Below are 15,286 nucleotides of genomic sequence, written 5' to 3'. Positions count from 1 at the left end.
AAGGGAAATGGCATTTTGAAAACCTTGAAAGCCAGTAAAGTCGAATCAATTACATGATATCTTTAATGACCTAATATGAGCACCCGCTGCTTGGAGACTCAGGCTGCCCTTTGTGTCTGCACTACAGATGTTAACATCATCCCCTGGGAATCTGGAGTTACTCTTTGTAAAAAATTAGGATGATAAATTTAGTTGGCTACATGTCATATCCTTACTATGAAGTATGTTCCTCTTAGACCTTTATTTTTGTAGTTCATGCCCTTACAATCACTAAATCTTTATTTGCCATGTGTGACTATCTTAAAACATATAATGGTATCATTAATGTTTCTAGGCTAATAAATATTCTTCTTCAGAAATTTTATAGTAGGAATGATTCCAAATGTTATTTTTTTTTTAATTTCTTACATATTTTTATTTGACTAATAGTCTCAATGGGAAAAAAAAGGTCTTGTATCTCCATTGTAATCTGTAACTAACTGGATTTCAGTATAATACTAATCAAATTATTATTATTATTATTATTATTATTATTATGAGATGTAAGAAGTCTTAGATTTCTAACAAACTTTTGTTATATTGCTTTACTTCTTATACCTTGTTGGAACTAGACTAATCTTTCCAAATAATACAAAAGTAGAAATTCTGTTTTTCTCAGGAAAGCTGTCAAACTACAGTGATGCTGATGAAGGTTATGCAGGGCTATAAAGGCACATAGGACAGAGTTGTCCTGGTGTGTTCCCTGTACAGCAAGCAGCTGTACAGAATCTGGGTGCTTTGTCAGTCACGCTTACTCTGTGGAAATCGGTACTGAGCCAAAACAGATGGCGTTGAATTTGAGTTCCTGGACAGAAAGCTACAATTGTTTCTATGTCACCAAGTGTTATTCTTCACATAGTCTCAGTATGTTCTTTGTGCTTCAGTGACTAGTTCACTGTGCTTTGAGGTGGGAATATTTGACCCTGGAATTTATATTATATGTATTTGATATATTTATTATATATTATATATAATTCTTATATATTTGATATTAAACAGAATGAAATGTGGTCTTACCACTTTCTCAAGGGCATACACATACTAATCAATTTGTTAAAAATTCAATTTTCCCTCTCTAGCTTAAAAAACAGAAATAGGACTTTTTCTCTGAATGGCATTTTAAAGTAATCAGTTAGAGACATTAATAGAAGACAGAAACTTTGGGTTTATGTGTTAAGTTTAGGCGAGGGCACACGCACACAGCAGCCCTTGTTATGACAATTACACTTTATTTTCATTCGTCTTTCCTCTTCCCTCAGCTTATTTCAGGTGAGTTTTTAGAATGCTTAAGAGTTTTAGCTAATCAACTTGCTGCCACGGCAGTGATGGGAGGCTGGGCTTCTCAAAGCCTAGGGGACATTAAGTGGACTCCTAAGATGTATGAGTAGCTCTGGGAAAAACAAAAAAAACAGTGGTTTCTCTGGTTCCTGCATAGATATTTGTGAATCCCTTCTTTATGGATACCTGCACAACAGTCATGCTTAAAATATCAACGTTATGTTTGCTTAGAAAAAGAAATGGTCATCTACTATCAGTGAACTTAGAGATTGTCTAAGCCTGTGATTATCCATTTTACAGGTAAGACAAACCAACTTTTAATGGCTTCAAAATTTTACATTGTTTTAGGGATGATTGTTTCTATGCCTTGTAGGAATCTTTACAGTGATTCTAAGAAGGATGTGTGTATGATATGTACATATGTGGTATGGTACACACATGATAAGTATATGGTGCATGTATTTGAAAAGATGTAGACAACAGAATTTTATAATGAGTTTATTACAAAAATCACATCTTTTGAACAACGTGGACACGGCTCCCTCCCTTTGGACACCTTTGTCTCCAGTTATCATAAGGCCCACTCTAGTGAGTTGGCACTCACGGGGATGTGCATTTTAAATGATGGAGCATTTTTTTTAATTGGAAATCAATTTATACTGCTATTTAAAGATAACTTCTGCTAAAATTAGGAATACATATGTCCTAATTTCATAGTTGTTTGAATTTCCACACCCTGAGTTTCATAGCATAAAGGAAGTGGTGGAATACTTACTGGGAGAAAAAAATTCCCAAAAGAATGAACTCTTAGGAGAACTGTTGCTTAGGTCTATTCTATTTGCTATCATGGATCAGCTGATTTTCATGTGGTGCGTCCACATTTACTTCGGTGGGCTAAGGTAGTCAATCCCTGGTTTATGATTACCCTCCCGAGCAGTCCCAAAGCAAGACAAGGTCAATGCTACTGCCGTGTTCACTGTACGAGTCACGTCTTCTGGTGACTTCCCCAGAGTTGGGTTTACTTCCATGATATCTAGGCCTGAGAGGAGTCCTACAGCAAAAAAAAAAAAAAAAAAAAATGGTATTGATATCGTTGATAAAAGTAACCGACGTTTTAAAATCTGTGACAACTGATTCCAAAATTTATCTAGCAGAAATGATAACCAACAGAAAACGTTAATGTATTACATCTCATGATGGGTGCTCTGGGAGAACCAACGGGCTTGCTTTTAAATTAGAGAGGGCCGGGTAGCAGTGGTGCATGCCTTTAATCCCAGCACCCGGGAGGCAGAGCTAGGCGGATCTCTGAGTTCAAGGCCAGCCTGGTCTACAGTGCGAGATCCAGGACAGGCACCAAAACTATACACAGAAACCTTGTCTCAAAGAACAAAAAAGAAAAAATCAGAGAGGCCCACTTACACATTAGCCAAGTGTAGAGCTGTTTCTTTATTGCCTTTTTTACCTACCTGTCTTGTGAATTTCTTCTGTGATGTAGATACCCTCTCTATAGGACAGGCCTCCCACGACAGGTGTGCCAGTAGACGGTGTGAACGCTGGGTCCAGTCCATCAACATCAAAACTCAGGTGAATGGGCCTTTTCTTTCTTTTAAGAGATAAGAAAGGCCTTCCATTAAAGTGGTGGTTTAGCAATCAGTAATCAAATATAGGGCTTATCCTACTTTATAAAAATGGCCTATGGAAATCCCATGGTTTTACCTAAACAACCTTTGTTGATAAGAATGTCGGTAGGAAACCTTGGTTACACACATGCACACGAAAGCATCATACCTTCCCAGAAGATAGCTGAATGTCTCCTCCATCACCTTGCCAATTCCCAGTTTATCCACTTCAGTCATTGAGAAATACTTAATTCCCAGAGTTTTTAGAATATAGCTATAAAAGAACAGATTTAAGTTAATTTACAGTTAATAAGGCTGATTTTTCTTATGTTGCCTTTGGTGGAAAGATTACTATAATAAGATACATAAAATAAGCCCTGTGAACTGTGTTAGATATGCACACAGTTGTGTTTTAAGAGTAAATCATTATCAAGTGCCTGAATAATACCTATGTGTATAAATGAATATAAATGCGTGTGCTTATGGAGTTGTGTTTACACGTACATGTATACATAGTGACAGTTTAAAATAACCTTCTTTTACAGATTGACCAGTACAGCATACCTAGCATCTAAAAAAAAAAAAAAAAAACGTGGGATAAACTTACTGTTCCCCAGGGTCTACATCTCGCAGGCCGATGTACACGATATCCTTGGCAGATATACAGGGAGTCACCCAGGAGAATCCTGGTACATCAGGGAACTAAAAACGACAGTGTTTCCATTTAGAACTGATCTGCATTTCATGTTGAGCACACTTGATTATGTACATCGAACAGTATAAATTTAGGAGTGATTTTAAAACAGTGTGAGATTCGGAAGGATACCTGCCTCCCCTTGTATACTCTGGATGGCTTTGACCTCAACAGCTTTGCCCTGTGGCCTAACCCTACCCCGGGCTCTTGTTGGTAGTTTCATGCTCTGTGCTCCATTTCTGCAATGCTCAGATTCTAGCACTAATCCCCAGAAGTCTAATACTGAGAAACGTGTGCCTCCATGACTTTAATAGCTTCCATCTTTACTTCCCTTTCTCAAAAGGACTTAATCCAGAACTTTAAAGAAGTTTCTCGGGAATGGGAGGGATTCTTCCTCTTGTTCAGATAAGTGCTTCTCAAGATCAGCAGCCATTGGAAGCCATGCTGGCACACTCCTGTCTTAGCACTCAGGAGGCAGGCAGAAAGTTCCAGGCCAGCCTCAACCACCTAGCAATACTCTATTGAAAAAAAATTGTTGTAATCTGCATGGCAACGGCACTCTTTTGTCTAGGCTCTGATATGGAGGGGTTACTTGGTAAAAGGAAGAACCTGTGACGTAGTTTGAAGAGGTAGGAGCCAGGAAACCTGCTTGCCCTTGCCTCGAAATAACTTGGCATGACTCTGGGCAAGTTGCTTACCCTCTGAATCTCTACAGACCTCTGTAGAAAGGGTTGGTCTGTCCATCTACTCAAAAGGGTAATTTAAGAATCCAAAGGGGCCAAGTGTGGTGGCGCACACCTTTAATCCCAACTCTGGGGAGACAGAGGCAGGTAGATCTCTGAGTTCAAGACCAGTCTGGTCTACAAGCAAGTTCTGGGACAGCCAAGATTGTTACACAGAGAAACTCGGCCTCACTACCCCCCTCCTTCCCCAAAAGAGAAAGAATCCAAAGAGAAAGCAGTCAACCCTCTCCATCCATGTTTCCACCAGCCACAGATTGAAGATACAGTTAAGCCTGTACTGGTTTGAACGTATACAAGCTTTCCCCCTAGACAGTACAATTGGAACTCTTTTCATAGCATTTATATTGTGTTTGGCATTATAAGTCATCTGGAGCTGATCTAAAGTATGTGGGAGGACACACAGGTTGTATGTTTAAATACTGTGTCATATTGTTTGCGAGACTTGATCACCCATAGTTTCGTTATCTTTTGAGGTCATGGGGCCAATCCCTCATGGATACCGAGGGACAGCCCCCGATGGAATCAGTCTGCAAAGTGTCCAGTAAGAGCCTTACTACCTTTATCAACTCACCTTCTGCTTATTTACTACAGAGAAGACCAAGAATAAAAGGCAGGGAGACTCTCCTGTTTGCGTCTTCCTCCCCAACTACTACAGAGTTCTTCCATATCAGCCAAGGAGCCTCTTACCTTTCCCTTTAGTTCCTTCAGGAGGAAGGACACGGGTTGTCCATGCAAATTCCCAGAGTTGGTTGTCAGCGGAGTGTTGATATCGGTGTGAGCATCCACCCAAATGACACATAGGTCAGGGTGGACCCTGGCGTGGCCAGAGATGCTTCCAATTGCCATGCTTGGGGGAGGGGAGAAAGTTTGTGTGAACATCAAGTTTACAATGCCATCACATGCATCATATTGTTAGCTCTCATACTGTGCCTATTGGAATATTCTTTAAGTCTATTTAGCTTCTGCATAGACCATAAGGTGTGCTGGTTAAACCACTGTAACAACAGAGAAGGGGTAGCTGTCACCGGCTAGTTACCTTGGTAACATCACTAAGAAAGATACACACACACACTCACAGTCAGAGTGGTGTCATTCCAAGATGAAAAACTACTCAGGAAACAAAAAACATACTTTTGTGCATACTAAGTAGAATCATTAAGAAATCTAGACTGTTGATTTAGAGCAGAACATGAGAAGTGACACAAAAATAATTGTTAAACTGATCACAAATTCGTATGTGTCCTTTCAAAACTTTTATAGTACTTTTATAATGGAAAGCATGTATGTCTAAATTGTTCACCTAAATGAATTGTGTATGTCATCAATAATCAAGTCGAATAAACTATGACTTTCCTCAGTGGCTAATCACTATAAAATTTCAGGCTATGCTGAAATCCACAGTTGGCCTATTTCCTGTTGTAATGGATAAAGCTATTTTAAGACTTCAAATAGAGCCCGGCCTATATTTCCGTAATAAACGAGCCTATACAATGTCCCTAAAGGCAAAAAATACAAACTATCCTCCAGTGCTTTCTTGTCTGTATTTTCCCCTGTCTCGGGTCCCCTCATGCCACCTGTGCCCAAGCCCCAGGAATATAGCCAGTTAGTTCACAAGACCTGTGGTCTCCACCCAACACCACACTGACTCTTCCATTCTTCTGGGCATCTGCCACCACACCAGCCAGCTGCTCGTTGGCGGTTCCCACAGATCTTGGGTTCTTCACAATTTGAAAGGGGCTGTCATTAGGGACATCACCAAAGGCCAGGTCCCCATAGTCTTTCACATCACACTCTGCAATTAAAAGTCTGGTGTTACTGAACAGAAACAGATTGCAAGCCAGCCCTCCATCTCACTGTGTACCAGGGCCTCCCTGTGTCCTGGGTCAATCCATGGGGACCGGATGCTGGGAGAACGACAACGATCCATCCCTTTGTGGTCTTGATCCAACAGGGAACATCATCTTGTTCTGTGCCCCATTCCCCAGCCCGCTCCTCCCCCACATGCATGTGTGTGTATACATGTGTGTTAAATGATGTTTAGCTTTCTGTGCTAAGTACGTTTAGTTTTTAAATATGTCCCAGATAAGGTACGTCAGAAGTAGTTAACATATGGTAGTGATTTACAGTAGCGTTTTCTAAGTTTCTGACCCTGCTTCAAGGATCCTGGTGTTCCTACCCACGCTGTCACCCACTGAAACCCCCAGCCAGCTTCTTCCCCTACCTCACCTGCCTTGTGTCCTGAAAATGTAAATGGTGTGTGGGTTTAGCCCCAAACCTCCCAGACCAGAGAGTTCAGGAAGTGCAGACTTCGTTGTTACACTTTTTCACATTTAAAAAAAAAAAAAAAAGAAAAGAAAAGAAAAAAGGCAGGGAATCCAATGTTCCTAATGACCTGGCTGTGCTTTCAGTCATAAAAGCCCTGACCTGAGTTTCTAAGCTGGAGAGCACCCTGTGCACTGTGGTGTGGAATCTGGTCAGTGTTCTGAACTAGCCGTTGCTGAAGTATTATTACATCTCTGTATGTATCTAAATCTAAAACTTAGCAACAGATTCGAGGAATTTCACCTGATATAATATATGGTCAGTTTATTCTACTTAACTAAGGACAAGGCAACCTATTTGGGCCTTCTGTTCTCCAATGAGTGACCTCCCTCCTTCCCTCCTTCCTTCCCTCCCTCCCTCCCTCTCTCCCTCCCTCCCTCTCTCTATGCTCCCTCATGCCCTGTCTCCATTCACATCCTCACGTTCATTTCCAGCTTTATGAAATGCCTAACCACTACAACTCAATCATCCTAAGTGTATAGGCCATCAAGCATGGGAAATACCTACAATCCTGTGGCCACCATCATGCTAACACTTCCGTTCCTCCGTAGGCCGTGCCTGCCCCAACTCCCAACGATCACTGATGACTTTCTTTTTCTTTCTGTCTTCCTGGAGCCTCTCACCCCCAACGGGGTCACGTGGTCACTCATGTCCAGCCTCTCTCACGTAACATGCTGTTGCTGGGACCCATCCCTGGCCTCGTCTGTGTAGCGGTCTGAGCCTTTCTTTAGCTGAATGCCGTCTCATTCCCTGGATATACCACTTTATTTTATCCACTACCCAGTTACAGTACTTTATCGTTTCATTTTTTTATTATTGCCCTGCTGTTACTCATTCAAGCTCCGGTCTTGTACGCTGACAAAACCATCAAACTGCTTTCTAGATGGCTTGTATCGTTTTCTTTTTTTCACTGGAAATACAGGTTCCAGTCACTGCCCCTCACCAGCACTTCGCCATATGTATGCCCACACACGTGAACACTAGACGCTGTTATTGCTTCTGTTATTATCACTCTTTCGTTTTGCTCTCACAAGGTAGGGATCCTCTTGCAATAGTAAGGTGTATTTCTTGCAGCTTTTTTTTTTTCATTTTCAATTCCCCCCCCCCAATCCTCTATCACCCACCCAAACGATCTTTCTTGTATCATACATTCTTTTGTACAATAGTGTGGCCAGAAAGATCAAACCAAGTAAGGAAATGAGAATATTCCACCAGCAATGTCTACTGGGCATCCTTCCCAGGCCCTGCTTCTTTCGTAGGACATGGTTCTAAAGATTTGAAACCTACCTCGTTTCAGTAATGTAAGTACCACCGCGGACACACCCTCCCTTCTTAGAAGCCTGTCCTTCCTTCGGGGTGATGAAGACATTACCTGATCATCTTTCAACTTTAAAATTACCTGTCTCTTTAAGCTTCTCCACCAGGCCAGCGTTCCTCAATGCCGCAGGGCCTTTTTCGACCCCTCCTCGAGGCTGAAGAACAATGCAAAAAGTACAGCGCTTTCGTCATGACTGTGACTCTCCAATGCCCACGAGAAAAACTTCCCCTTTATTTCATCGATTGAATCATCAACCAGCAGGTTTTGAGCCCCCGTGGATCTTACACTTTCTCACTTACTCTTCACAATAATGTGGGGTGAGTTGCACCCAGACCAAAAAAAAAGAGACTAGCACCACAAAGTCATTGTCACCCTGGTAATTAGCAAACAGACCAGTGGCAGAACTAGCTTCATAAGTTGGTCCTGGGATTCCAAAGCATGCTTTCCTCTTGCCAGCACATAAAACCACTAAGTTTGGACATTCAGACGCAGCTTTAGCACACGGGTGCTTCTTTCAGTACTGATACAAAAACAGGATGCTTCTAATTGAGTCTGGAACAGGGTGTGCCATGGGTGCTGGCTACAACAGGTGATCTTTGGGCTCAGTCTTGCAACACTGGTAGATGGTCAGGAAAGGTGACAGGGTGATGGAGAAACTTTGCTACCTGGGGGAAATCTAGGGCAAAGGCATCAGCAGGGGAAGAGTATGGCCCGAAAAGACCTACATGCAAGTCAATATTCAAGACCTGTACCTGAATGAATAACAGCAGTACTTATAATAGCAATAATAAAGACAATAAAGTACCCACAACTGATAAGTGAAGGTTAATTTAGGACTCTTGGGGCAGAAACCAGGCAAAAATTGCCACCCAAGACCTGAAACCACAAAGGCCAGCATAGGAATTTCAAATTCTGACCTGTTTAAACCTGACATGAGAAATCTTACCTTGCTGAGTTAACATCCAGGAAGCTAACCATCTTTCTCTTTGGAAAAATTCCTCCCCAGCCTCGTGGCTGATGAAAGTCTAAAGAAATAACTCCTTTCTGTATCTTTGTTTCAAATGCTTTAAGATACATTTTTTTTTTTAATTTAAAGACACACAAAAAGTGATCTTGGCCAGGAGATTGGTGTCAAAAGTCACATGTGTTTATCCTAAGGATTGAAACTGTAACCCTAAACTAAGCAAATACTTCCTCTCTGGTCAAATGACAGATGATCTTCCCCAGGTGCAAGACAAATCCTGGTGTCAAATTTCTACGGCTGGCCACCAGGGACGCTGAGTACTCTTCCTAACATGGCTCTGCTCCTTTATATCTCATTCCTTAACTGAGTTATACTATGTGTATATATTTGTAAGGTTTAACATGAGGTCTGTATCCATGTAGACATTGGTAATATCAACTTTAGGTTAACATATCCAGTACCTTAAACTTTTATCATTTCTCTGTAATAAGAATATTTAAAATCTTCTCCGTTTGGGGGTTGCATAGTGCAGTATTCTTTATGTACATGTGTGTGCATGTGTGTGTACATGCACACATGAATGCACACATGCACCATGCATGTTTGTGTGTGTGCAGACTGGAAGACAAACTCAAGATGCCATTCTACCAGGTATAAATGGTGCGTGTCTTTAATCTCACAACTTGGGAGAATGAGACAGGTGTGATCTAGGCCACGCTGTTTTAGCTCCATAGTTTGTGTGTGTGTGTGTGTGTTTATATGCACACATATGTGTGTGTATGCATGTGTACATAAAGAAAGAGAGAGAGAGAGTTAGCTCCATGTGCTAGCTACATAGTGAAACCCCATCTTAGAAAAAAAAAATTTCCATTGAGCAGACTCTGTCCAGCGGGGTGTTGTCTCTCACTAGCCTAGAATACACGAGTAGGCTGGACTGGCTAGCTAGGGAGCCAAAGTTCCAATTCTCTACCTCCCCAGCCCTGGGATTATAGATATATACCACCATATCCAGGTGTTTTGTTGTTGTTTTGAAGACAAACTCAAGTTCTCATGCTTATATAGCAAGGCTGGCTATCTTCCCAGCCCTGGCCGATTGTTCCTAACTAGACTCATCTTGGGTCCTATTGTCTTATAGTTTCATGTCCTTGGCTCTTCTTGTCAGATTTCAACCTAGATGTTTTCTATCGGGGCGGGGGGGGGGGGGGGGGGAGGTTTCTTTGTGTTGCAGTAGAGGACTGACATATAGGTCGTACCCAAACTACAACTTAATACGACTCCCCGTCTTTTCCCTTCTCTTTTTCAGGCATCAGAACAAACCCTGTAGAGAGCTCTCAGTGGGCACTGCATTTGTTATGATTGTCAGTGGGTCTGTCCGTAGGAATGGTAGGAATCCGTAGGAATGGGGTTTGTTTTGTCTTGTTAATACTTGTTTTCATATAGCCCAGGCTAGCCTCAAACTCACTACATAGCTAAGGATAACCTTGAACTTCAACACCTCATGCCTCTACCTTCTGGGTTTGGGGATTACAAGGGTGTATCACTATACTCAGTTTATGTGGCGTTGGGGGGTCTAACCCAGGGCTTTGGTCTCGTGAGCTTGCATGCCCTCTGCCAACCACATCCCTAGCCTCTCACAGTGACATTTCCTGGCATTCCATTTTATTTATTTGATTAAAACGACTTGTCATGATTACTGTATGCTCATTGCTTGGCTTCTTTGCCCACTTTGAAAATTGCTTTGTCAGCAACCCTGACTGTCCAAAGTGTCTCACCCAGCCCCGAACTGGCCACAAGACAAAGATTTGCTATAGAGCTGAGCCTTTGAAATCAGCATCAGTGTAGACCAGGACACAAGCTTTGGAAGCAAACAGTCCTGTCTGGAAGCACACACTGAAGATTCCATGACTACAAGTAAACTAGCAGATCGCTCTAAGCCAGGGGTTGTCAACCGGTGGACCTCTTTGGGGTCGCATATCAGATATTTACATTACAACTCATAACTCTGGCAAAATTAAGATTATGAAGTAGCAATGAAATAATTTTGTGGTTGGGGGGGGAGATCACCACAACAGGAGGAACTGCATTAAAAGGTCACATCATTAGGAAGGTTGAGAACCACTGCAAACCTTAATTAACTCAGTCATCCGATGAGAACAATACCTACCTACCTCATTCTTTATTCACTGTCTTGGAATGAGGTGAGGCACATAATGAGGCTCTTTCTCAGGCTCAGACTTCTAGCCATCTTCCTTCTAACCCCCTTTTTGCCAGTGTGTCAAACTTCTGCCGCATCTCGGCAGGCCAACGGCACATATGTGCTGGCAGCTTCGCCCTCTGATATATGGCTAACTACAGGAAAATCTGTCTCTGTCCTTACAATCTCGAGACAATGAGCTGCAGACTCACACTCATGATTAAGGAGAATCTCTGACAGAGGAGAGTTACTGAGAATCGGACTGTGCAGCAGATGGTGTCTTAACATATTGTCTTCTAGAAGGGCCTTGACCGTGATGGTCAGCTCTCTGTCTAAGCCCAGAGGCCAAGGTGTGTTTTCCTCCCTCCCTCCCTCCCTTCCTTCTTCCCTCTCTTCCTTCCTCTTCTGTTTGTCCCCCTCCTTCCCTTTTATTTCTTTGTCATTTTCAAGTCTATTTTATAAACCATTCCAAAAGTAAATGTAGGACTGGAGAGATGGCCCAGTGATTAAGAATGCATACCGCTCTTACAGAGGTGAACTAATACATACACAATTAAAAAGAAAAGTAAAATCCTTAAGAAGAAAAGAACAGATGAGCCTACTATGAGGCTTTTAAAGGGTTTCTTCATTATTTGTCTATGGGTGTGTGTCGGGGTGCGGTGGGGGGGGGCAGTAGTTCTCACAGGGGCCAGAAGAGGGTATTGATTGGCTACCCTGGAGCCTGAGTTACAGGTAACCGTGAGCCACCTGATGTGGGTGCTGGGAACTGAACTCTGGTCTTCCTGAAGAGTAGCAAGTACTCTCAACCCCTGAGCCATTTTCCGGGATCCATGTTGTGCCCTTTTTTTTTTTTTTTTTTTTTGGTTTTTCGAGACAGGGTTTCTCTATATAGCTTTGCGCCTTTCCTGGAACTCACTTGGTAGCCCAGGCTGGCCTCGAACTCACAGAGTTGCCTCTGCCTCCCGAGTGCTGGGATTAAAGGCGTGCGCCACCACCGCCCGGCCCCATGTTGTGCCCTTTAAAGGGAACATGTGTCAACAAATACTCCCATGTTTGGGTGTTCTGGGAGAGCTCTTCGGCGGGGTTTCCAGGGACAGTGGAGTGCTGTTTACTGATACCAAATACAATCTGGGCCTCCAACCTCTGGCCTCTCACAATTTGTATTGATTTAAAAAAAAAAAAAAAGAAAGAAAGAAAGAAAGAAAAGAAAGGCCAGAGTGTACCTTGAGGCTTTACAATTTAAAAGGCTACAGGTTGTCTAGGTTCTAAAAGCCAGGAGGACCCCATTTAAAAACAAAGACGTTACTCCACTGACTCTCTTTTTGGACGTGGACCTCCCCCCCCCCCTTTTTAAACACAGACCATGTTGGAGTCTAAGGCATTCTGTTATCTCATTACAATTAGCAGAAGGAGTGTATCCAAGTGGGGAAAGGAGGGGGTGTGGGGGACAGGGGAGCAAAGCTCATTTAGGCATTGCTGACATGTGTGGTTCACACTTAGGTGGTCTAAGCCACTGGAGACTTATGGATCCATTCATCCTGCCAGGGGTGCCAACTTGAAGGATTGTGTACTTGTTCTTTCCTCAAAGAGAGATGTAAAGGGTTGCCCTAGCTTATGAACTAAGAGCCATAAGATCATTCAAGCTCAAAATAACATGAATTCTTCACCAACTTGCAAGAGCTCTGCTATTTAAGTTATCCAAATTAAAACAAGTCCTGGAGGCTGCCGCCCACCCATTACCTTTTTCTAGGCATGAATTACACAGCCAGACCACTGTGATCTCTGACAATCTCTCACTCCATATTCAGAAAACATCGAGAACCACAGCAATCGTGGAGGAAGCTACAGAGCAGGTTCAGGTGATCTCCACCCAGATGAATTTGCTCAAAACATTGGCATGACTCAGGTTTAAATGAAATAGACTTCGGCAGGGGCCAGAAGAGGAAGTGGGTTTTAAGTCCCCAGGTATGCCATGCCACACAGTGGTCAGAAGACAAGTGCCCACACCAGGAGACCAGATGGTGCTGGGAAACTAACAGCCAGATGGCAATGCCTGGCAAGTGTTAAATTAAAACATTTCCCGACAAGTTCCAGTCACTCAAAGCCAGACTCACACTCACCTGCCCCTTGGAGAAAGGCGCTCCGATAATTCCTATGGGCTTCGGCTTGGAGCTCATGCTCTCCGGGGATTCCTTCTGCTGCAGCGGTGCTGTCCAGCTGCTTGCCACCAGCTGTCACTCTAAAAGACAGAGGGCACATCTTTTTTTTCCCCCCTTATAATTGGCTGGGTCTGTTTATCCAGCAACCTGGCCCCGCCCACTGAGTGGAAGAATGACAGAGTCAACAGAAACTCCCCCTTCGGTAGAATCACCCCGTTCCTGCGGAGCCTCTCAGGTCTCTAGTTAAGTGAGCATTATTCATCCTTCCAGTTCACACCCTTTCGAAAAAGCCAGCTGGATGACATTAATCTTTCCTTAGACAATTGACAATTACGTGTGGTTTCATAACTGCATGTGAAGTACTAGGTTCCTAGCCTGTGTGTGCAACCTGAGGGCAGGGCACTCACCTTTTCCAGGATTTAAGGCCACGGAGGAATGGCAAGGTGAGCCTAGAACAGTAATGGGGTCTCTTATCACCCTTCCATTGAGCATCCTGAGTCAAGGCTTCAAGTGCTGGGGAAAACAGCTGATCCGTGAGACACATTTCACGTGCACCAGGTTACACTGTCTGGGAAAGCATGTGGCTTCCTTTCTTCGGGGTTGTTTACAGGAAGACACCCGCTATTTCACAGATGACCCAAAGCAGTTCCAGTTTTGAAATACAGGGTTAAGGGGAAAAAATCTCATTTTTGCAATCATGATACAACCAAACTAGAGGAAGGAAAGCAGCTAACTTGAGTTTTTGCCATAGGCCAAGTGCTGTTCTAGATAATGGTGTTTCAATTCATCTTTAAACCAGCTTGAGGCTGAATATCATTCTTAGTGCCGCTTTGCTGAGGAAGAAGCTGCACTGGGGGAGGTTGCCGTTCTCCTGCAGGTTGCAGAAGAATAGAAATCCAACGTTGGGCGTTCTGGATCCACCGAGGTGCTGGGCTTCTAACGTAAGCACCAGCAGCGTCAGCGGGGGCCCCCTGAGACGTTGTTCGTCAATGTGTAAAAATACGGATCTAGGTCAGATGAGAGAGGCAGCTGGTGACCCGAGTTTGACCCTCAGATCCCATATGGTGGAAAGAGAGCATCAACTCCTGCCATCTGACCTCTGACCTCCACATCAGTGATGTAGTACATGCATAACCCACCCCCACGGCTAAATAAATATCTTAAAAAGTATGAATCCAGAAGAAGTACAACCAGCTATAGAATTACATGATTTTAAAAAGAAAACCCACATATCAGAATTATTTTTATCTTTATGAAGATAAAAACACCCAAGAGAATTTTAATACCTCAAGGCAGAGATTCTTCACCTTCAATACTTAGAATAGTCCAGTATGAGATAAATACTGACTTTATTGATTGCATAAATGTATTATACTTACTGAATGAATAAATCAAGATGCCAAAGTCTCTCAGAGCCATCTTGACGCCTCCTTCCCAAATATATTTTCTGTGTTTACTAAGTTTTGCTACTATAATCTAAATATATACTTTTTTTTTGATTTTTCAAGACATGGTTCCTCTGTGTAGCTTTGCGCCTTTCCTGGAACTCACTTTGTAGACCAGGCTGGCCTTGAACTCACAGAGATCCGCCTGCCTCTGCCTCCTGAGTGCTGGGATTAAAGGCGTGCGCCACCGCCGCCCGGCTCTAAATATATACTTACAGATTTCTAAAATCGATTTGTTTGAGACAGAATCTCCGTGTACACACCAAGCTTACCTTGAACTCTTGGTTCTTCTGCCTCAGACTCTTGAGTCCTGGTGTTAGCACCACACCCAGATGTGTTCTTTATATAGCCGATAATGATGTTGACGTCATTTTTTTTTTTTTTTTTTTTTTTTTTTTTTTGTCAAGACAAGGTTTCTCTGTGTGACAGCTCTGGCCCTGGGACTCACAGGACTCACTCCTCCAGAGTGCTGAGATTAAAAGCCACTTTTCCTAATCTGTCCAGAACCGGG

The 15,286-nt window shown here is 42.8% G+C and overlaps 1 protein-coding gene across 1 annotated transcript; it reads right to left on the bottom strand.

Annotated features, from left to right (window-relative positions):
* Positions 1 to 1,799: 1,799 nt before the first annotated feature.
* On the bottom strand, positions 1,800 to 13,416 carry Arg1 (arginase 1). Its single transcript, XM_006986699.3, has 8 exons — positions 13,292 to 13,416; positions 8,095 to 8,167; positions 5,991 to 6,165; positions 5,061 to 5,220; positions 3,544 to 3,638; positions 3,106 to 3,210; positions 2,784 to 2,920; positions 1,800 to 2,368 (listed from the first exon to the last, which is right to left on the bottom strand). The coding sequence occupies exons 1-8, from the start codon at positions 13,346 to 13,348 to the stop codon at positions 2,199 to 2,201; spliced, it is 972 nt and encodes a 323-aa protein (XP_006986761.1). The 5' UTR covers positions 13,349 to 13,416; the 3' UTR covers positions 1,800 to 2,198.
* Positions 13,417 to 15,286: the final 1,870 nt, after the last annotated feature.

This window comes from Peromyscus maniculatus, chromosome 16 (assembly GCF_049852395.1).
Source record: "Peromyscus maniculatus bairdii isolate BWxNUB_F1_BW_parent chromosome 16, HU_Pman_BW_mat_3.1, whole genome shotgun sequence".
In the NCBI taxonomy this organism is placed as follows: Eukaryota; Metazoa; Chordata; class Mammalia; order Rodentia; family Cricetidae; genus Peromyscus; species Peromyscus maniculatus.
Note: the sequence above shows the minus strand (reverse complement) of the source record. Positions and strands in the feature narration are given on the sequence as shown.